The 24,643-nt window shown below is 38.6% G+C and overlaps 1 protein-coding gene across 4 annotated transcripts in view; it reads right to left on the reverse strand.

The window, feature by feature from the left end:
- The window catches only part of LOC108696196 (1-phosphatidylinositol 4,5-bisphosphate phosphodiesterase epsilon-1), a 186,907-nt gene that overhangs the window by 131,453 nt on the left and 30,811 nt on the right, over positions 1–24,643 (reverse strand). Inside the window, exon 1 of one of the 4 annotated variants that reach the window (XM_041568760.1) lies at positions 12,395–12,923. The exons of the other annotated variants lie outside the window; for them this stretch is intronic. Coding sequence (XP_041424694.1) covers positions 12,395–12,427 — 33 coding nt within the window. The 5' untranslated portion in view covers positions 12,428–12,923. Of the gene's footprint in view, positions 1–12,394; positions 12,924–24,643 lie in introns of those variants that run through there. 4 annotated transcript variants of the gene reach the window in all.

Raw genomic sequence — 24,643 nt, forward strand, 5'->3', positions numbered from 1 at the left:
GCAGTGAAGGAACCACTGACTTAAAAGTGAATACTTATCTAGATGCTTGGCTTCCCAGAACAACAGAACATTAAAAGCTTGACCTTTTGCTGACAGGGCAGGACAGATGGGTAATATATTATTTTCCTTCTTTCGCAGCAATATATTATCTGAGTTATAAATGAAAAGTATTTAGAAATAATACCTTTACACAGATTTTAAGATAAAGTCTTTAAACACAGGACAGCACAGAATGTTTCTGAATGCAGATGTAACAGATTCTAAGTGCAAGAAAGCTCATGGTGTACTGAGGGAAGATTCCAGCTTTGATTAGTTTGTGGCAGGAAAATTATTGGGATGTTCAGGGAGAGGAGAATGAATTATTAATTACGAGGAAACAGTTTTTATGCTTTACACAATAGATATAATATTTATAAAACTGTGTAATATTCATAATAACAAAAAGAAGGTGCAGCCTGTTGTCCTTGCGCTATGGAGGAATCCAAGCATGAATTTCTTTTTTCAAAGAGATTTATGCTGTAACCTTGCCAGATCTAAGATACTTTTAATGCATGCTTCCTTGTTTGTCTATTTAAAGCTGGGTAAGGGAATCATACATGGTAGGGCCCTCACACAACTGGTATTCACCAGATCATCCTCTTTTTGTTATTTTTTTTTCAAGACTCCAAATGCCCCAGTCTTAAATTAAAAACGCAGAAATAATAAATTCATGTCTTGTTAATGATTAAGAAATAAGTGTGGTTTGCTAACATTTTGGCCCTTTAATTTAAAGGGATTATGTCATGATTTTTATGGTTTACTTTTTATTTCTACATTACACAGTTTACATTGCAGATAATTCACTCTACAGTATAAAACTTTATTTTTTAACCAACAAGTGTATTTTTTTTAGCTGTAAGATTGGTGTGGAGGCAGCTATCTCAGTGCTTTGTGCCTGATTCTGAGGTTGTGGTGCTATTCTCATGTCTACCACTATGTGGGGCTAGGGAGGACTAGGTGGACCTTTAACAATGCAAACAAATCCTTCAGCAGAGGTGCCAGGTAGCTGCTGTCATGTAAAATGCCCATTGTTCTGTTGATAAGCTGCTGATGGGCTACTGGGGAGGCAAGGGAAGGGGGCGATAACACTCTGATTGGAAGAGAGACTGAAGATTATCAGAGCACAAGTCACATGATCTGAGGGTACCTGGGAAACTGACAATATGTCTAGCCCCGTGCCAAAGTTCAAAATTAAATATAAAAAAATCTATTTGTTTTTTTAAAATCTGGATTTCAGTGCAAAATTCTGCTGGAGCAGCACTATTAACTGATCCATTTTGAAAATATTGTGTGTGGAGGCAGCCATCTCAGTGCTTTGTGCCTGATTCTGAGGTTGTGGTGCTATTCTCATGTCTACTGTGGAGGCAAGGGAAGGGGGTGATAACACTCTGATTTGAAGAGAGACTGAAGTTTATCAGAGCACAAGTCACATGATCTGAGGGTACCTGGGAAATTGACAATATGTCTAGCCCCATGCCAAAGTTCAAAATTAAATATAAAAAAATCTATTTGTTTTTTTAAAATCTGGATTTCAGTGCAAAATTCTGCTGGAGCAGCACTATTAACTGATCCATTTTGAAAATATTGTGACAGGTGCCCCTTTATATGTTATATGTTAATAACACTGGTTTCAATCAGAGGGTCCTGCTCAATATGGTAGGACTGTACAGCTGGAGGGTAAAGATTTGGAGCTCCAGATGATTTTTATGGCCATAAGATTGCCAAAAGCAGGGGTGCTTCGCCAATGAGGTGAGTTGAGGCTTTCGCCTCAGGCGGCACCACCCCACTAGGTACCAGGGGCAGCAAAAATGCTGCTCCTGGTACTTTAAGAGGGAATTTCCAGGGGAGGGGGGGGGCAGCAGCAACTGCTGCTGCCTCAAGCGGCGGAGGTACCAGGATCGCCCCTGGCCAAAAGATTCATTTATTCTTTATTTTAATTGGCTCTGGCCTGCAAGTAATGTTGCAGGTGGCAGTTTCAAAGTAAGTTATCAGAAAAACAGGGAATATTTCTGATGCACTGTAGAGGGCAATATTTTTGAGATTCTGTAAAAGAAATTGGTGAAACCTGTATTTTGCTGCCTTACACAAGGGAGGACCAAGAGGGCATGTAAGCCATCATATATATCCTTTACAACTATGGGATTAATTACCTGGAATGCTTTTGTATTTTTCAGATAAGTGTTCCCTCCATAATTTTGGGCCATTAAAAGATTAATAAACAATCAGATAGGATTGTTTTGCCATCAATATTGATTCATTTTATCTTACGTAAAACCAGGTACTGTACTAGGTTTATGTTTAACCTCCCAGTCTTATCTCTCCGAGTCTGCCCATTCATACTACAGTTGTTTAAGGGAAGTGCAAAGATTGTCGCACAATGAATATTTGATTTCCATAGCCTTTTTGGGCAGTAACACCCTACCCCACTGGTTGATAATGTAGTTTTCTATCGTAGTAATAGACGGCACCAGTCATTGGTTTGTTGTCTTAAAATGCCTTTATTGGGACATAGGCTCTGACCCCAAACACCCGGCAACGTTTCAGACCTCTCACGGCCTTTTCTCAAGCTTGAGAAAAGACCGTGAGAGGTCTGAAACGTTGCCGGGTGTTTGGGGTCAGAGCCTATGTCCCAATAAAGGCATTTTAAGACAACAAACCAATGACTGGTGCCGTCTATTACTACGATTTGAATTGATGAACGGATTGAGGTTGGGAACCGTTGGACGTGCATCACATTAAAGTACTTTGGAGGTGAGGGTGCTGACTGTGAAAATTGTGAAATGTAGTTTTCTATACCTTGGCACAGTAAAGTAATATTCTGTAAATGGCAAATTGCTGTGCATGGAAAATATCTTTACTATTTTTCAGAAAAGGAGGTGAGTATTTTTGCTGAGATTTGCCATGTGCCCCTTGCACCCATTTCTCTGTACAGTACTGACAGGTTGCTTTAGGCACAAGTAAAAATTGTTTATTTTATATTTTGTTGTTTGACATCTCACCACATGCACACACATATATAACCTGCGTGAGATAGTCTTCCTCTTGTGTCCTTATACAAGCACAAAGATTCTGCTTTAAAGGCAGCATACACCCAGTATAAACTGTGTATAACATGTTATTTGTATATGAAATGTTCATAGGATCTGGAATAGATTCATATGTCACTGCACAGGCATTATGTAAACAGTATTACCCATATGATTTGTAACCTAACATAGAAAGGAAAACCAACCACTGTCACACTAATCCCTTAAAGGAGAACTAAACCCTAAAAATGAAGATTTCTATTCTGTATATACAGTATATTGTGATCGGTGCCTAAGCTCAGTAACTGACATCAGCACAGAGAATGTGCAGTGAATCAGCAGCAAATAAGATGGGGAGCTACTGGGGTCACTAAACATCTAAAGAGATATTGTTGCCATGGGCTGGTACAAAAGCCTAAATCATAATGTTCAATATTTCTAGCCTACTTCTTTAGTTAGGCTTTATTTCTCCTTTAAGAACATAATATACACGTAACATCATTGCTCATCACTATGTACTATTGGGCTCATACTGTATAATAAAAGGCTCAAGGATTGCTCCAGATCTAGAAACCCTTACCAACCAATCAGATGTCAGCCTTCAAAAAACTAACCAGTACATGCTCCCTGTTGCTTGGTTGCTATGGGTTACAAGAACTGTAACATATTTTGCACTTGTTACATTTACCCATTTGGCTATAACCCATGAATCCAAGTGGCATTCATTTGTTGGAGAGGTCAACAGTACTGCTAGATTAGGGTAACCAGATTATGTGAAAACCAGACACATACCTGTATCTTATAAATGCATGTTACTGGGCTACACTGATGGCATTTAATTTAAAGTCAGTCATTCTGATTGGATTTCCTAGAAGTGTCCAGATTCTTCATATGATCTAGTAGCCTTATGTTACATTCATATAGCACACTACAATAAATCAATGGAGCAGGCATAATGGCTGATTTCCTGCACCTGTTATAATGTCTGGAACTGAGAATTAATTAATGAGGTTAACTAAGCTTTCAGCACGAGACCACCCCCTTGATATGTACAATAAACTGTGTGGTCCAGAATGTTCATTTCAGATTCAGAAATCTTACTTCAGACCTTTTATTACAACTGCTACAGAATTTGGTTTGGGCCTTATTCAGTGCAAGAGGGCTGTATGTTAAAGAGGCTTCTCAATACAGTTTGGGTGGCCTGAAATGTGCAGCTACTGTATTCATACAAAATTTGGCACCTCTAGTGCTCCGCAAATGATTTGATGGTCAAATTCATTTTATATCGTGCTGAATGTAATTTAGTCTCACATTAGAGACCACCATGTGTGTAAAGCGGAACATCCCCCAATAAGTGGACCGTCCAAGATTTCCTAGTCTTGAATAGATGACGCAATGTGATTATAGTGGGTAGAAGAGTAAATGGAAATGCAAACCACACAAAAATGATGAGAAAACAATATGATAACTGCTCTCCAAAGATTCTACCCCAATTCAGTTAAAGCCTCCTTGACAAAATGTTGGCTCTGCTGTGCATGTGAGAGGTTTGCAGACGGGATAAGTGAAACCTGCCAAAGGTTTAACCACTGTTAAAAACCACAAAGCCAATTTTCATTGGCTTTAAGTCACTGGTCCTACCAGATTCTTGTTCTCACCCTATTGTTGATTAGCTTCTACATTGCTGAATCTGTGCCAGTGTGGATTTAAGGATTGCACAGTGTATGTCAATGACGTTATCCATGGCATTGGGCACAGGCTGAGAATAATGGCTGTTTAGGGAGGCTTAGCTTCTGCAAAAAAACAACTGCCACATATAAGTATACAGTTTGCATGTTTAAGTATACTGTTATAAATCTCCTGTAAACAGCCATATATATTCTAGTCTCCCAATTATTCATTTTACCCTCCTCCCCGGCACTGGGACTGAACAATCTGGATGCTACTCACAGCCATTATGCACACAGATACTTGTAATGGTAGAGCAGGAGTACCCATACTTTACTAATGAGGGGTCTACTTTTAGTGATGATGTCCCATTAGGATATACATCCATAAAAACATTGTTAGCATTCTGTTCCATGGAAAATCCTTCTGCCTGGCCAAACCGAATTCGAATCCTTATTTGCATATCAAATTAGGGACGGGGAGGGAAATCACGTGACTTTTTGTCACAAAACAAGTAAGTAAAAAATGTTTTCCCCGTCCCACCCCTAATTTGCATATGCAATTTAGGATTCTGATTCGGTATTTGGTATTCCAAAACAGTGGATTCGGTGCATCCCTATTTCTTATGTAACCTTAACATAATAAATATCTGAATGAAATTATACAATCTGTGTGTTGACAGATCTTGAGATCTACTGATCACCAGCTAAAGGTCTACTGGTAGATCCCGATCTACCTTTTGGGCACCCCTGTGCTAGAGGAAGGCACCTTTAACTGCGGACCTACCTGTCTGCCTTATTGCAGGTGGCTTTATGTAAAGTACACTAGGTAGTTCCTTACATGACAGTGAAACTAGCCTGGCACATATAGCTGCCAGAATCAGTGTCAATGGGAACTGGGTGGCAGTTTGTGCTTCAGCTGACACCTGCATCTGTACAGAAGGCTATGGATGTCAAACTGGGTCGCCTTTCCAACTAATCAATTTAATGCATGGAAATAAACACTTGAAAAGGGATTGCCTGCTTGCCTCTGTCTACAACTTAAAATAATGTGGATTTGTTTTTTTTTATTAGGACTCATCTATGAAGTTACAGCCTGAATGTAACTAACTTCAGCTTATTGAGAAGGCTGTTCAGATATCTCCACATCCACCATGTTTGTTCTGCATTTTTCAAGCATTAATACACAAACAGGTAGACAGAGTGAGCAACATGCAAGTCTGTATTGTGTGTTAAGTATATAAAGCAGCTGCCAGAGAGATACATGTAAAGCTGAACAAGATAAATATGTCGATTCACTTTCTAAAAAAATCCAGTTCCAGTGCAGGTTTTATAACAAATATCTTTGGAACAAAACTTGCAATAGAACTGGATTTTGTAAGAAAGTGAATGTTCGTTCTTGACTTGTTCCACTCGAAATTTCCTTTTATTATATGTGGAGGATAGGGTTTATTCCTGGTGCCAGGCTGTATTTCAGTTGTACAACAAGTACTATATGTATGGTTGGACACAATACAATACAGAGCTTGAAGAGTCAACATTTCTTGATACAACTATTTTTTCATACTAGTTTTAATACATAAAAATGGTCCATTTATTATAATAAAAGCCTGAAACACATTACTGGATCCCAATGCTCTATTTAAGGAGTCGTTAGCCCTCTAAGAAAATCGTCCCTTGTACTGCTAAAGAAACAGGCCAAATAATTACAAATGCAAGAGGAAGCTCCTTTGTAAACTAACAGAACAGTAATCCAGGTATAAAACCACCCAGAAGAGGTTCAAATGAATTATAAAGCAGTACTGCTTGAAGAACACCTGATGTTGGTGAACTACATGCATTTCTATACTGTGAAAATTGCTTGTATGTAATACAGTAGCAAACGTCTACAAGCCTATTTATCAAAATTTCAATTCGTGCAGTATTAGAGGTTTTTTCAACCAGACTAAACACATTTTTATAAAAGCAAGGATGTCTACTTATTTATTAAAAGATCTGAATATAGAAAGCAGAAGCAAATAAAAACATGTAACATGCTATTGTGAATTCACATATACCTCCAGATCCTTATTTACTCCGGATTTTTGAAAAAAGGAAAACATTTTTTAGATAATGTACTGTTACATGAGAGTTTTTCATGGTTTCTACATGAACATTTAGGGGTTTATTTACTAAAACTTGAATTTATCTCAACTTTGTATTAAACCAAGCTCGACCAAAATCCCATCCACGATTTTATCTTATTTATCAATAAAATAACTTGAAAAAGTCGGTCGGGGAAAAAACTTGATAAATTTGTAAGAAGCGCCGGGAGATCCCCTGGCATTCTTTCCTCCCGGCGTGTCTCTTCCCAGCTGAGGGGCACACGCGTGAACTAGCGCTGATGTCACACGCATCAATTATGCAAAAATTACGCTGGTGTTGGTTCGCTGGTGTTTGACGACGACATTCGTGCGTTGTGACGCTCGCATTTTAACGCCGTGCATCATGACGTCATCATTCAGTGCAGAATTTATTTTTTGTCACCAAATTTTCTTTAAAAGGGAATTTCTGCACGGTGCCCAAGTTGGCTTCTGTTTACAGATCCTGCTGAAGCCTTATCCTGGTTTTTGACTTCTGCCTGTTTTTTGACTTGTTGCTGCCTGCCTGGACCCTTTTGCCTGTTTTTGACTATACCGTGCCTAATCCTTGCAGTTGCCTTGCAGTTGTTACTATTTACGCACTAACTCCTTGTCGGTTCCGCAGCAGAAAGCCCGGGTCCCCAAAAGAGCATCAGTGAACACCAGAATCCACAGGGGGATTCCCTGTGCATGTGAGTACCCGCTACTTTCAAGGTTCCTAATACACGAGTACGAAAATCATGTGAAATTGTTAATGATCCCCTCAATTTTTTTCCAGGTTATCTCCCGAAAACCCTGAATTTTTTGGATTATTGGACGAAACCCAAAACAAATCACCATAATTGTAAAAGGGACATCTCCCATTGACTTATAATTGATCTTGACAGGTTTGAGATGGCGGATTTTCGGATTCGGACTTTGCTTCAGGGTATTATAAATCTCAAAAAATTCGAGTTTTTGCCCAAAAAAAAAAATCGAGTTTAGTAAACAACCCCCTTAGTGTTTTAAAACCATTCTTCACGAGAAAGATTTTTAGCCCTAAATAGTCTGAATCTTGAAAAGAAATACATGGATGTTAATAAATCTGCCCTGTAAAGTGGCCCCTTCTCAGTGTAACTGGACCAGCAGCTCATCAACATATTCACATGCAAAACTCTTTCCTAAGAAAATTGTTTTCCGATAAACTGAGCCCAGTTAGAAGCCCTTGAACAAACAAACATTACAAATAATATGGAGAATGGAAATGAGGATGCTCTTGCTAATCTGTTCCCACTAGAGTAGAGTGCATGTTATTTGTTTGGATTTGTCCAATTTAGACCATCTGACATCTGGCAAGTGACCAGAAATAAAATTTGAACTGAACTTGCCTCAGTCCCAGGGGATGTGGTTAAACCATTTTACTATGAGACTGAGTGCTGCCTGGAGGTTTGTGCTTCCCATACAGAATTTGCATTGTACCGTCAACCTTTCTAAAGCAGGTGTTTATTGTAGGGTACACAGGGCTTATTTGAGAATAGCGCAAAAGGGACATTTTCTTTTGGGCCCCTGAATTCAAGGGGCCACCTTGGGGTAAATGTAGATAAGCATAGAAAAGACAAATAGTATTGTTGGACAATTGCTAAAATATATCCTGTATATACAGTACATTAGGGTTGCCATCTTTTTCCGAGTTGCAGACCAGGAGGGGGCGGGAAGATGACATCAGAGGGTGGGACAGGGTGTGTCCATGACATTAGGGGTAGGGTTTGACATGGCAATCACCAATTGACTGATTGCCGCTCAATTCATTTTGAAGCCCTGTCCGCATTTCCTCATTTAAAAACCTCCTGGGCTGTCCGGGTGGAAACCTGACAGGTGGAAACCCTTATATACATTAGGAATATACAGTTTGTACACTGCCAGTTGTTTTTATACTTCAACTCCCTGAAAGTGAAATTAAATTGTAGTTCAACAATTTGAAAGTTGCAAGTAAGACTCTAATAAATGTAATGTTACTCCTAAATGGGGCTTTCCTAAATTTCCAAGGGCCCATTATCTTGACCTGGCCCCTAACAACACCAAACAGACACAAGCAATAAAAGGTCATCAGGATTGTACGTTTGTTTAAAGAACTCACTTAATTTTAAGCTTCTGTAAACACTGGTGCAATGCATTAGCAAATCAGCAAAGCAGAGCTAACAAAAGTCATATCCTTAACTTCCTTTTTATGATTCAGTATGTCATAGTGGGAGGCGAATTAAGGTACTGAGCAACAAAATGTAAATTGGTATTTATTGTTTTGACAATAAAATCATTGACTGACTGATTAAATATCCAAGTGATCCAAGTGACACCTACTACCACATATAGAACATTCAGAACAATGCCTGTACTTCATTCTCATGCAATTCTATTTCCTTTCTCCTTTAAAATTACAAACACTATATTATCCATGTATAACAAGCCAAACATTTATTCATAGTGACTATTACCAGTCTTATTAAAAAGGGACTGCAATCTGAGTATATTGTAAATGAACAGTGACAAGGTCACCTGTACCCTAATGGGCATGCAGCAGTGTGTAACAGCTTCATTACTTTGTGTTACTTTTTGACATTATTTTTGATGCACCAATTTTCTCATTATACTGGTCTATGTAAAGATACTCAACATACTTGTATAATCTTAGACAAATGGGATTCCATAAATTGTATTATAAGTGTCTTATACTTATATTATAAGCGTGAAGTGTGGTTGAACAGTGCACAGCAGCAGGGTTTAGATCCCCTTTAAGAAGTTTAATATCAGTGAAATATTAATGGTTCAAAAGGTAAAGTTCAAGATGACAGTTGTGAAATTAATGTTATTATAGGCACACAATTTTCAAAAGTTGTAGTAATCTATAACAAAAAGCTTTAAAAAAAAAAAACCTTTTCGAAAGCAATTATAAGTTAATACCAGAAACCTATGGAAAACAGGAATGCACCGAATGCTGCTTTTCAGGGTTAGGCCAAATCCCAAAATCCAGGGGGAAAAGCTGGTGCACAGGCAGACATATCCAATATGCATGCAAAAAAACAGACATTTTTTCCAGTTATATATATATATATAGGGTTCAGATTCAGTTCGGCCAGGCTCTTGGATTCAGTCAAATCCAGATAAAAATTTGGTTGAATCCCAAACCGAATTTGGAATTCGGTGAACCCCTAATGCCAACCAATTTGCAGGTTGTTTTAGAAACAGCACACCCTGGCCTCTCCTTATGTGTCGGCCTGGTGCTCAGTCCAAGTGAGACATTGGCATCCTCCAGTAACTGCCATGCACAAAACGAAAAATACAAGACACAATATGGCAATTGCAGAACCAATTTGCAGGCAGCACTTACTGGTTATCTGTTTAAAATCAACCATCTAATTGGTTGATTGGGCTTGTAGACAAACTTTGTGATTTTAAAATGACCCTGCAGTCCTTTCCATAAATCCTTAGTGTCAGGACAATGGCTGCCATTTGGACATGGGTGTTGTAGTCCAGCAACAACTGTAAGGAAGTGACAGGTTTAACAATGCAGGGGTCATTTATGACCACAATTGCAGTGTGTGACCTGCCATTTTGGGCAATGTGCCATGTTTTTTGCCTACAATGCAGCAACATTCCAGAGTGTGGATTTGCGCCTGATGTATTAAAAAACATGTAATTGTTCATGTACATTGACCAATATGATGCACATTGTGTGAAAATATGTTGGGGTTGCATCATTTCCAGCACTCAATTTTTAATCTGCTAGTGATTCTTTATGTGCAACTCTGCTATGTTAATTAACACATCCCCAGTGGGAACTCTGGACTTATTACTATTCTGGGTGGTGGTAGCTCCATGGGTCCTCTGCATCAATAATCACTTGGTGCATATACATGTGATTGCAAGAGGCAAGTAGCTTTAATGAATAGTGTCAATATGAGCAAAGGTTGTGCCCATCTATGAATGCCGCACTTGCAATTGTAAATGAGCCCTTACACCTAATACGACCCGAATACCTCTGAATAGCTGTCACTGGCTGAAATCTGAATGCTTTATGTTACCGTGCTGTGTAATTTTCCACATGTCAGAATGGGGCTTAAATCTGACATGAACAATAATAGGCTGGTTTCCTCTCAATGTCACACAGCTCCTCACTTACAAGACACATATTGCTAAGTAAAGCTATTCTTCTCCAGGTTCCCTTAAAAGGATAGCAAAAACACAGACTTGAGCAGAGAATGCAAAGTCCTCGCTGTCTGTGCAAACATCCCACAAGAGATCAGCAGAGCGTGTGCGAGAGTGAGGAAACCTTAAAATGATTTTCTTATTTAACGGATACAAAATATATATACACCCTACCCTTTTGACGCATTCTCTCATGTAAATGGTGTAAAGTATAACAATCTAACCCTTCCAGAACATGATTTCCTTTGATATAAAGTGTATGGATCTGATGTATTAGCATTTACTTTCATTCAACCGGTATAAATCTCTGCAGCCACACATGGAGTGTTTCCATTAGTCTTATTTCATTCTTTGATTGCAATGTATTGTGGGTCTGTCGAGATTTCACAGCACCATGCACTTCTTATTTGATAGAGTGCAAAGGGAAGGTACAGGTATGGGACCTGTTATCAAGAATGCTCAGGACCTTGGGTTTTCCGAATAACGAATCTTTCTGTAATTTGGGTCTTCATGCCCAATAGGATGGTTTTGCTTCCAGTAAGGATTATTTATATCTTAGTTTGGATCAAGTACAGGCTACTGTTTTATTATTACAGAGAAAAAGGAAATCATTTTTAAAAATTATTTGGATAAAATGGAGTCTATGGGAGACAGCCATTCCGTAATTCTGAGCTTTCTGGATATCGGGTTATAAGGGATAAGGGATCCTTTACCTGTATATGTAAAACATAAAGATCCATGCTTCGTTTAACAACTATTTAGAATTTATTCACTGGGAATGAAACCAGCAATCAGGTCACATAGTTACGATTTCAGACCTTGCAAATGCAAATATCGTGTTTAACCCCCAACAATCCGAACATAATACCTGCCGCACAAATACACACTGGGGTCAGTTCATCCCCAGCCAGCACACTTAGCACTATGTTGTGAGATAAAATTTACAGAAACAGTGGGAGAATATAGAAACTCTGTGCTCATCCCGGGACCTTAATTCTGCAAGACAGCAGTGCCCATTACTGTAACTACTAAACCATAATTGTGTCCTGTATTATTCATGGTTAATACAGTATATCAAATGTTATGAGAGTGTATAAAGTGTAGAGAGAGAGAGCGAGAGCAGAACTAGCTACAACTTCTTTCATATAAAACTTTCAGATACACATAGTGATCTAAATATTCTACATATACTACCAGAAATATCTTTAAAGACAAAAAATAATTTTCATCTTTATTTCTTGACTTCTCCAACGACTTATATTTTGAATCTAACATTCTCGGCTGAACCACAATTCATTGAAGTCTAAAAACTTTACAAGAACTGCTTACTAGATAAAAACATATGTACTCTGATCAACAATACCTTAATCGGGAATCCAGCCCAGGTCTTCAGCATCCACTTAATGAGGAGTTCAGATACAATAAAAAGGCTTTGGATTTGAGAGAAAACAAAGTAGCACTCAGCACTAATGACAGTGTGTTCTAGCAGGAGGCACTGCCTATAGGAATAAAGAGAAATGAAGTTTCATGCCAAATCCTTCTGCTGAATTTCACATGGTGCTGCCTCACCTCTTAAGCTGCTGTGAAACCCATTCCTTCGGCAGGGGAAATATGCTGCTCGATGAAAAACATTCTTTAAACAGATATCTGGCATTTGTCCTTTTTTAGTGCACACGCACTGGTGCTTGTTAGTTTACATTGCTGCTAATTAAAGTGATGTCATGTATCATTAAGGGACGGCTGGACATTAACACAGCCCCACAGAGATGGCTGGAGGAGGGTGGTGCTGAAGAGGAAAGCAAATGACTAATAATTATTAAGTAAGAAGAGTCAGAGAGTTCAAGTAGACTTTGAAAGCAAATACTGTGTTGTTCCGGAACTGGCCATAGTTCCAAACAAAGTGTATTAAGGAAGTTAGGGTTGTTCATCTTTCATTTTAAAACTTAGTATAACATTACATAACATTTTATTATTGCATAAATTCATACTTACAGATACTAAAAGCCTTGTTTAAGAATACAGGCCGAAAAGCAATGCTTTAAGCTGCTAGGAACATTCAACACACCTAAACACTTCAGAAATGTTTTTGCACCCTTACACCCATTTTTGCAACTTGTATTGAGCCCCTTCAGCCTGGGTGGAAGGATAACAGGGAAGTGCACAAACACTGACACAAGGGAACCATAGCTCCCTTAGTATGTTGTGCCACAATAGCCTTTTTCCAAGGGAATAGAACGTTAATGCTGTCATCAACCAACACAAAAGCCACCGAAAAAGTGTGCACCAGCAATTATGCTGAAATTCTGGGGAAGATGTTGCATTGTGGGTAAAATGAATGAAAATTCAGGGCAGAGGTTTCATCCAGGGCAAAGAAAATTACTTTTTAGGAATAATAAATAGTGGAGCTCTGCCAGATGCTTGTGTCTGCAACAGAACCAGGTAATCAGCAACAAACTACATTATTGGAAAGATACGGCACCACTACTTCCTGAATGGCTTCGTTACATAATAAATGACATTAGTACTTGAGAACCAACTACTGGAGCTGAGAAGCTGTAAGCTGAGCTGAGAGGTAAAATAGGTAAAATAGAGGTAAAATAGATTCCTACCTTTTAAAATAGAGTAGAAAAGTTGTGCATGCATATAGTTTCTCTACATTTGAGCTACTGCTACTGGTTCTTGGTAGGCAGATTTCTTGAAAGGAGCAGGGTCAGATTTTATCACAGCCACAGGGAAAAAAAACCCTCTTCATTGGGGCTTTTCCAATTTTCCATGAAAGTTATTCTAGAGCATTTAACTGAAATCAGAAGGTACAGAGCAATAGTGTTTCTGTTCCTCCTAAAGCTCCAGAAAATGAAAAACAATCTAGATGAAAAATATGGGGCTGGAATTTCAGGAATTGATCCAATGGGAAAGCTGAATAAAACAATATCAATATTTATCACTGGAAGAGCCTTCGGGATACACTATTTGAGACCAGATAACAGTTAAATCAATACATATTGATATTGATTGATAGTTATTGAACTACCCCTTTCTTTGCAGTTTAGTCAATGTTGGAATGATGCAGAACCATTTATTCTAATTTTGATCAAATCTGCCCGATATAATTATTTGTAATGGTAAATCTAGTAAAAGTTATCTGCACCTGAGTGAGGAGAGGTACAAAGACAAACACCTCTTTGTCTGAACTGCTGTTTATTAGTGTGAAATCTACTGTACCCAAATATTTGCCATTTGAATGTCCATCTATTATATTACTTTGCTATGAAGTAATTTACCCCTGGCTCTATATCATTATTCACATGCAATAGATCATGTCATTATCTTATCTATTTAGAATTGTGCGCAGCCTTTAAGTATGCAATGTTACAGCAACACATTACAATTGCCGCTTGGGCTGCTTCTACTTATTTTCTTTGAGTTAAGTAAATAATCATTATTTACTCAGCTACCGCAATCTCTTTGATATTGTCCAATGATTTCCTTGCAATTTGTAAGTGATTGGACCACTACAATGTAATTTCCTACATTTCAATAGGGGATACAGTGCTTGAAAGGAACAAAGCACTTTTTTTATTGTAGCTAACCTTAAGTGGGTACATGAGAAAGTGTATTAAAGATTTTTCAATGCTAATAAAACTCATGTTAGGAATTCAGTGGTTTGTAGGCTTTAATATAAAGTCAGATGAACTGATACATTCTGCTTTTGTGATATGATATTAATTACTGTTGGTGAGTATGACATTCTGGTAAAATGTAGTAATGGCTCCCTCTGCTGTTTATGAAGCATCTCATCATTTAATTGCAAGTGCAGAAGAAAATGCATCACATGATATTATTTCAGAAATGAAAATTGTAACCAACTTTAAAATATACATTAATTACAAATTTTCAGTATATTTCTGACTGTAACTAATGTTGGAAGCAATGTCTCTCTGTCCCTATCTGCAGTACTTGTTGAGACACTTATAACTTAACACTTAAAAATTGTAGCAACCACCTTGCACACTGTCCAGATCTTTTGATCAGCTGGGTTTTGCGACACTGATTCAATAGTTAGAAACAGCAGTGCAGAAAATAGCAAGGGACAAACTACTTTCAATATTCATTTTATTTGCAAATAAATCCAAAGTCATTGGAAATGGGTAATGAAATGAAACATTACTTGTCTTTCAGTGTGCAAAATAAAATGTTTGGGTTTACAACAATTTTAATAAGTCCCTTCATTTACACAAAACTGCCGTTTAGCTTTTCAGCAAAATGAAGACCACAACATGATTCAGATTTATGAGAATCTAAAATGTATTTTTTTTTTTAATTGTGGGTTTAGGTTCTTCGTTGTAGTAATTCTGACGCAGGGGTATATTCAGTGAACAGTTTGTTTATGACATACAATTGTTTGTGAATTAAAACTGTCCGACATGCCAACATGCATAGCAATGAGCATGGTCAGCTGATATGTACAGTGTGGCTTAACAAGAGCAGTTTCTGGTATCCCCCAAGGCATTTTAGCACTAATTAATCAAAGATTTGTAAGCTCATAAAGTCAACACTCAGAAACAATGTTAACATCCAATTTTTCTTTTTCAGCTTTTGCAAGTGAAAGAAAAACTTCATTACCACCATACAAAGCTTCTACTCAAGGATGACAAGCTCCATTTTCTTCTCAGGTTTTACTGCAGTTCTTCCTTCAACAGTGCAATTATATGTACAGTAGCACAAACCATTCTCATTGAGAAGCATGGATATCTTCTCCTTGACATTTCATTATGCTTAGCCATACTCAGATATATACATAAATAACAATGTGGGTTCTGTTATCCAAAAGCTCCTAATCCAAAAATCTTCATAATAAGGATTGCCACTTCACATACAATTTCAGCAAAGGGTTATTTCTGAATGATGTGCTTTTTTTTGTACAATTAAATATTTTGCACTTGCTGATGATCTTGCTGAAACAATCCTATTGGGCTTAGGTAGTCCTCCTATTTCCCTATTTAAATGATTGGCATAAAAATAATTTTTACCAGTTGGACAATACTCCTCAAGACAGAGCTATGTGCAAAGAATCATCAAGACTGCGAAGAAGATCATTACCAAACACCTTTCCCATTTGGATGCTATAAAACATGAGTTACAACTTACTCCGCTCACCACCTTTTTGAAATGGAGGGACTGCAAAAAGGTTTCATGACAAGAAGCAACTTATTCAGAAACCACTTCTTTCCCAGAGCTGTGAGACATCTAGCAGAAGGGACAACTGAAGAACTGCTGACTTTCAGCCACCTAATAAAAATGACAGGACAAGGAACCAGGCCCAGATTGGGGCCTAGGACAGCAGAATTTTAGGGGCAGCATGTCACCCAGCCACATTGCAATGGGTTTAGAAGCATTGGGGACATAAGCACATATCTCTTTAAATCTCCTCTGCTCCAACCTCTATGCTCTGGATTCAACAAGATAAGACTTTTAGCGTACATATGATGAGTAGAGGTGGAATGGGCTACAAATGGGGCGCCCTATGTATAAATCAGGCCCTGCAAAGAACCCCTGATTCACTTGGGGGAAGTGCCTACACTTTAGACACACTCCAGTCAATCCAATCACTAAGTTGTTTCCCTGGGGGGCAAAAAGTAGTTCAGCATGCCTTTCTATATTTCTTCCTGTTTCCAGGCACCTCTAGTGAGAATATACACTCACACATGCCCAGTTGAGTAAAATGTTATCCTCCTGTGCATGCACAAGCTCAAGACCAAATCAAGGATACTTGGGAATTAAGTAAGATGTCAGTGAGATGCTGTGTTTGTTTTTTTCCCTGGGAGAGTGCATTTTCCTCAGCATCAGGCCAATAGAATGGACACGCAAGGCAAGCATCTGCTATTTGATCCCCCCTCCCAAATTAGGTGACAAGCAGGGTAGTGGGTGACAAGTAAGGGGCTTGATGCTAAGAGCATTCAGCCAGCAGCTGGAGTTGTTGCAGTCTTGCAGAAAGCCAAACTAGCCAAGCACCTCCCCCATTGTGCCCTAGTCACATGCCTCTTCTGCCTATCCCTATTTTAAACCTTGTTTTTCCTAAAGGATTCAGTGAATCAGGGGTTCCTTGTCCTTTAAGCATTATACTATTGAATGTACTGCTATATGTGCTGCCACTCCTGGGCACATATGCAGTATTGCAAACCTGTTGTAAAATGTCAGTGTAATGCAACACCATCACTGCATATACCAACACAGTTACTACATGAGGCAAGACCAAGCACCGGAAATCAGCCATCAACAATCACACAGAGGACAAAAAAGACATTGGTCTTTATTTTTGTGATTTTTAAGTTATTTTGCTTTCATTTAAGCCACTATCTTGTTGCTAGGGACTTATTCTGACCTCCTTATTGAAAGGTGAACTATACCTGTAAATTGTATTTGTTTTATTTTTACCTTGAGTGTTTTTATGTACTTACTGTATGTACTTATGCTATTTTTTGCTACTTTTATCTGCACAATAATTTCCCATTTACCCAGCTATTAAGGCAATAAATGTAACTTTAAGTGAACTGTGGATATATTAAAGAATCTATTTAAGGTACAGATGTGTGTAATGACTTCAGTTTTACAGGCTGGGGAGAGTAAACCAATTAGGAACCATCTTGATGTTGGCTCTGTTTATTAATGAATATTGTAATCACATCTCCCTCTATTGATGTAGATAAATCGACTGGTATGCTGGAGTCAACAAATTGATAGATTTAGGTACATGTTATTTGCTTTGCAAATTATTAGTGTAGCAGATGGATTCAATCACAGGCATTTGATGAAGGAAACATGGTTTGTTACCAATACATAATGTAGTTAATAAAAAGTGCTTTTCCCCACAACCATGATTATGGGACACAAGTGGGGAGTGTGAGGATGAATATGCTTCTGTTCAGCATACTAAGCACCTTGCAAGTTAAAACCTTCTTTTGAGGTCCTACATTTAATACCACCTTCTCCAGGGTCAGTCTTACCTACTAGGATAGCGGTAGAAATCTTGGCAGGCCTTGCTGCCATCCGCCAGCTGTGGGCCCTCTAAAACCGGCCAGAATGTTCAAGGGGCTTGGTGTTTGCCAGTGTTTCATGGTAGTGGGACATGAGTGACTTGCCACTGGCAGTGTGACAAGGGGGAATGTTGTAGGAGAACTGTGGAAGGGTTGCAGGCTCTTCTGGAAAGGTCTTTCAGTGGGTCCATGTACTCAATTCCATCACTGAAAACACTGCTGTATTAGTCATAGGTCTAGGAAAATCTAAGACACAAAATGTGTTCACCCCTAACCCCCCTAAATTGAACCTCCGCCTTGCAAGAATCTAAGAGAAAAAATAGGCATCCCCTCAAATCTCACACTAAGTTCAGGGGTTTCCACCCGCTCTCATTTACAATTCTAGACCTTCATAGGGCCCCACAGTTCAGGAACCGCTGATCTAATGCAAAAATGTGCTTAAATGTTCCTTTATATTTAGTCTGGTGGCTTTGGCTGATAATGATTTGCCCTCTGCAATGTCATTTACTAACTGGGTCGATGGACTGCGTAAATAAATAGCATCTTAAATATGGAAAGCAAATGTCTGCCTATGACTTGATTATAATCAATGGAACAGACAGGCTGTGACTAGTACTGTTTGAACACCAATTTGATCAACATTATAGAGGTCACAGACCAGAATTTTGTTTTAAAGCAATTTGCAATTCAGAAAAGGGATTACAGAGACCCAGTCTGACAGAACCTGGTGGCGATTCATTCACAAGTCAGGTCCGTGGGTTTTGAATGACTAAACCCACATCTTTAGTTGTGGACAGAATACATGAAACATCACGCACAATCTTAATCTTTATTAATATAGAAAATATATTGCAGTTTGAACAGCTTGTTGTGCTTACCAAGCCAAACGTTCCTCTGAGTATTTAATAAAATACAGTCGTCTCACAGTACAGTAAAGTCTTTAAAACAGGTACCTTCAGATAACGTTTGACCATTTTCTTCCCAAATGCATAACAGTCACCGCCAGGCAGTATTCCACTCAGCACTATCCACCTGATCAGACTGTAGTTGCTCTGATGTTCAGCCCACAGAAAGACCCTCACTGAACTGAATTAAAATAAATCACATTAGCCCCATGCCTGGTCATCCAGGTTCTTATTCTGGCAAACACCACTACTCTCTGTGATAGGACTGCTGTCCAGAGGAGAGGAAGAAAACGACACTCTCACTTGCACCCAAAAACAAATAAATAGTATCAGACTGGGCCGGCGGGACACCGGGAAAAAACCCGGTGGGCCCCGGCCCTCATGAGCACCCACCGGCCCAGCCATGTTACCCAGATCGGGAGCCCCATAAAAAAACTTCTGGCACATGGTGTGGCAGCATTTGTGCAACATTTTGTATCAATTTTAAAATCTGCGCACACAAATTCAAAATGTTTGCACAAAAGATTTTTTTTTTTGCGCACATAGCCGAGAAGGAATTAGAGGGAACATTGACTACAAGATAAAGTCACCATTATTGTTTCTCAGGCCTGGAACCTTGTAACCAGATCATAAAGTTGGTGCTAGGATACAGGGTCAGAATTGGGAAAAAACCCAATGGGCCCCAGCTGGCCCAGACCTGCTCCCCCAGTTGCCCCAGAAACACCGGCTCCTGCACTGCCAGTGGGCCCTCAAGGCTTCAGTCCAACCCTGCTAGGCTAAAACAAGCCAAAAATTAAGGAGCCACAAAATAAATAAAATGCAATCTAAAATTTACTAAAGTTCCCATCTGTCTGCACTACATTCATAAATTACCTTGGCAATAAATTATACTTTAAATATAAGCTTTCAATGCAAAGGTCTTACATCATAAACTGATTTTAAAAAAAGCAATCTCCTCAACATATGTTTATGGCCTGTAGTCCATCATGGTCATTATATCTGCCCAGGAAACACTGTTATTTTTATTAGCAAGTATAGACTTCTGAGCCACCAAAACAAATCTTTAATACATTTAATACATTACAGTTAAACAGTGCTCATAGCAATATTCTCGGTTCATGAGATACTAAATAATACATGTTTTGCTTCCAGCATTGCTGCATGATTAAATACGGATATTCAGAAAACCATGATAGCTTGTTATGTTCCACTAGATGTCACTAATACCCCAAATGCAAAAGCAAGTCTACAGCAATTTCATCTACTTTTTTTATCAGCAGGAAAGATTCATCAACTCCCCTAAAGCAACAATGTTGGTGAGAAGAGCCTTACTAAACATGGTTTTCATCTGTACAAGTGTATCTGTCTACATACAAAGCTCTATAAAATACACATAACACATGTTAAGCTTTAGTTCTCCTTTAATGCCCATACTGAACCCATGAATAAGGATTAGGGCTACTGATTCAGCTTGCAGCTTTATCCTTACCTATGCTGTCACTGATTCATGCCCAGCAACAAGCTTTCATATCACTTTCCTCAGCTCTCCTGTTGTGTTATAACCCATTACCTAAAACCAGATAGGAATGGCCTAGACGTCCAGGGTGCATGGTCTCATATAGTTGGGGTTTGTGGCTTTCTGAAAGGTGCTGTAAACATTCCATTGCAATTAGATGTCTTTATAGAATTAATACTACCACGGTCGGACTGGAGCATTGGGGGCCGACCAGTGCTGTGACACCAAGGGCCTCCTCCCGAACGCCCCCTCCCGCACCCCGAACTCTCATCTTTTCTTTAGGGGCAGCTGATCGGGGGACCGGGTCTGGGCTGGCTGGGAGCCCATGAGGGCTGGGGTCCACTGGGTTTTTCTAGGGATGCACCGAATCCAGGATTCGGTTCGGGATTCGGCCACGATTTGGCCTTTTTCAGCAGGATTCGGATTTGACTGAATCCTTGTCCTTGGCCGAACCGCATCTAATTTGCATATGTAAAATAGGGGCGGGTAGGGAAATCAAGTGACTTTTCGTCACAAAAGAAGAATTTTTTCCACTTTTTCCTTTCCTGCCCCTAATTTGCATATGTAAATGGGGATTCGGATTCGGTTCGGTTTTCGGCCAAATCTTTCACCAAGGATTCAGGGATTCGGCCAAATCCCAAATAGTATATTCGGTGCATCCCTAGTTTTTTCCTGGTGTCCCGCCGGTTCGACCCTGGATACTAGCAGATTATCCCACACATTACCCTGTACTAAGCACAGTTCTACAGTATATTATATTAAAAGGTTAAAGCCAACAGCTGTATTATTAAAGTATTACAGTGCCATAGTAAATGAAAAAAATATTAATCAGAAAATATTATACATATCAGTATCATTATCAATTATAATTATTAGCTAGATTTCACAAAAAGGTTGAACTTGATGGACTATATTATAATCATGCTACTATATTATAATTAAATAAAAAGCATGTTTTGAGGTTGTTCATCTGTAAACAAAATCAGTTGGCAACTGGTCTTTATTTTAATTCTTATCTTCAACTTTGAAGTAGAATACGGTTGCTGGAGTTTCCACTTGCCCTAACAACCAGACTATAATCCCGACATGTTTATATGTTGATTTATCAAAAACAATTTCAGATATTGAACATACGGTTTTTTATTTCACTTGGATTTTCTAGATTGAACAATTTCCTTTGTTTTTGGATGTTTAGAAATGATATGCCATACCAATGGTATCAGACTTCTGGATTGGATTTAATCAATGATTAATTATATCTTGCTGAATAAAAAGGTAAAAAAATAACCACAGAATGAATCTAATTAGAGGCTGCGGGTATCTCTAGCACTGGCAGAGATTCCAAAAGAAAATGCAAATATATTCGAAAAGACCCAATGTAAACTGGCAAAGAATATCACTGCTACAACATGCTTAATGTTAATACTAGGGTAAACCACTGTTATAACTCTTTATGTGTCACCCACCTTACATTCTACCTAACTGGCTTATAAAAGTACTGGCAATAATCTGCAAAATCAGATCAGACACAGAAAGGGTTAAGATCCAAGTAACTAGAGAAGTAATGGATCTGTTTGTGGGAAACACTCAGCTGTTTTCTGCTTCTTCAGTTGAGAATATACTGACTGTAACACAATACAATCACACTATACAGTTCATGGGATCTAAAACTGTAGACAAGTTTTGCTGATTCTGGAATTTGGATTCTGGGATTTGCAGTTACCAGCAAGAGAAAGGGCATCATTTTGGCACATACCTCCCAACTGTCCCGCTTTTAGAGGGAGAGTCCCTCTTTTGACAGCTCAACCCGCAGTCCCTCATTTGTACTGGAAAGTCCCATTTTTCTCTGCACTGAACAGCCAGTAAAAGAAACAAAGTTTCTAACTTAATTGGCTTTTGGTAGAGAGCCCAAAACAGCCACAGCTGCAGATAAGATACTTTTGTAACAATTTGAGATAAGCAAATAAGTAATTGTAATAAATAAGATAACAGGTCCCTTGGGAAAAGTTAAACTGAAAAAAAAACAAGGAAATATGTTCAAACTTTCATAACTTGCCAAATTTTGTAAAATGAACATGGTAACTTTTTTGTCCCTCTTTTTGTTTCCAAAATGTTGGGAGGCATGCTTACAAGATTAAAATAACATATAATTATTTCCATTATGGAAAAGACTGCCACAAGAGGAAATACCTGAATTGCCCACTGTGTCTAAAGGCAGTTTATTTTTCCATTTATTTTTATAATTGCACTTTCCTGTAATAGATTCAGATACGGAAATGCAGATTAAAGGGGTGAAGGAAGGACATATTACATCTATTGCTGGTAGATATTTATTAGAATACGCATGAGTAATGTCCAACCTGTAGCATTTGTTTTAAAGGTATGGGGTCCGTTATCCAAAAACCCATTATCCAAGCTCCAAATTATCAAAGGTTAACTCCTTAACTCCTATAGACTGCATTTTATACAAATCCAATTTTTTTAAAAATTATTTCCTTTTTCTCTGTAATAATAAAACAGTACCTTGTACTTGGTCCAACTAAGAAAAACCAGCCTATTGTGTTTACACGATTTTCTAGAAAACTTGAGGTCTGAAGATCCAAATTATGAAAAGATCTGTTGTCCAGAAAACCCCAGGTCCCGAGCATTCTGGATAACAGGTCCCATACCTGTATTACCCTATTGTGTGCATGGTACTCGGAGTAAGTGAGTAAGTAGGAGCACCAAACTGTCAAAATCTCCTATACAGTCCCCAATTTTTGTCGACCTAGGCATGGGCCCTTGTGGCTTGCCCTCAAGTCCTTGCTTGGCTGTGTTCAATATGGAAACCCAGACATTACTGGTACATCAAGGATGGTGCTACAGGATTTCTAAGCGCCAATAGAGAATAAGCAATTCTGCATTGCCAGGGTCTCCCTTTTCTGCAACCCAATAAGAAGTTCATTAAACTATTGAAAAGCCCTTAGATTTCTCACAATTCCGACAGAACATGAATCTGAATTAGCACTTTAAAAGGGCAACACTTAAACGGTCATCTTTATAAATTATTAATCTCAGTTGCTAATAAGAATGTGGATTGTTTTACACTGCTGTATGTGAAAAAAAAATGAATAATTTAGTATCACAAAACACTGGCATGCTAACATGAATTTTGGACCACTGAATTTATCAGTATAAAGAGAAAAAATGGAACTGTTATTGTTTAGGAAAATGTAATTCATATTTTAATAGGCAAATTAGGATGTATAATTAGGCTGCTGTTCAGATGTTCAGATATTCAGATATAGGTATTTTACTGTTCATAGACCCAGGGGAAAAGTACAAAAGCAAGCCTGTGGGGTTCTCCAGGTACCGTGCCCTTCCTTTTCTCATACAGAAACAAAAACTAGGGTTGCAAGTAAAACATCCATAGTTTTATTTGCAGGCTCTCATTCACACATGCACACCATCACATGTCTTCCTCACCCACTCATGAATGCAAAACTGGTAAACACTGGCAGCACTGTATTCATGTGACAAGCACAGGTTATTGGGTAACATTCAGGTGAACAAGGGCCTGTACTTTGCACTAAGGGCACAGTCTTAGGGGGTTATTTATCAAGGTCCGAATTTATCTCAATATTGGCTGCTACAAACTCCGATCTAACCCGCTCGGGTTTTTAAGATTTATTTATTATTACAAAAAAAAATTTTCACACATTTTTCAGTGCAAAAAAAAGGCATCTTTGTCTGGCGAAACAAAACGCATGGCAAAATTCTAAGGCAGATTTGAGACAATACTAGTTGTGAATTTTACTATGAAACTGTACCAACCAAAAAAGTTTGCATATAGCAAAGTGCAGGGGGCAAAAGTGCAAAAAAAGGTAGTTTGCACCTATTTTTCACTTGTGCCGACACTTCATAAATGAGCCCCCATATGTCTATACACACTCCTTGATGCTAGCATCTTGCAACAAAATGCCAGTTGCTTCTGCTGTGCTGTATCAGGCCTATGGTGAGAAGTAAATTGTACATATGGATACAAGTGAGCCTTGGAATTAACAAATGCATTTACCTCCAGTGCTTATTTGCGCCTACATATTCTGCTTGCATCTTATAGTTCACAGACAGGGACATAACTACAGAGGAAGCAGACTCGGAAGCTGGAGGGGTGTCCA

This window comes from Xenopus laevis, chromosome 7L, assembly GCF_017654675.1.
Source record: "Xenopus laevis strain J_2021 chromosome 7L, Xenopus_laevis_v10.1, whole genome shotgun sequence".
Lineage (NCBI taxonomy): Eukaryota > Metazoa > Chordata > Amphibia > Anura > Pipidae > Xenopus > Xenopus laevis.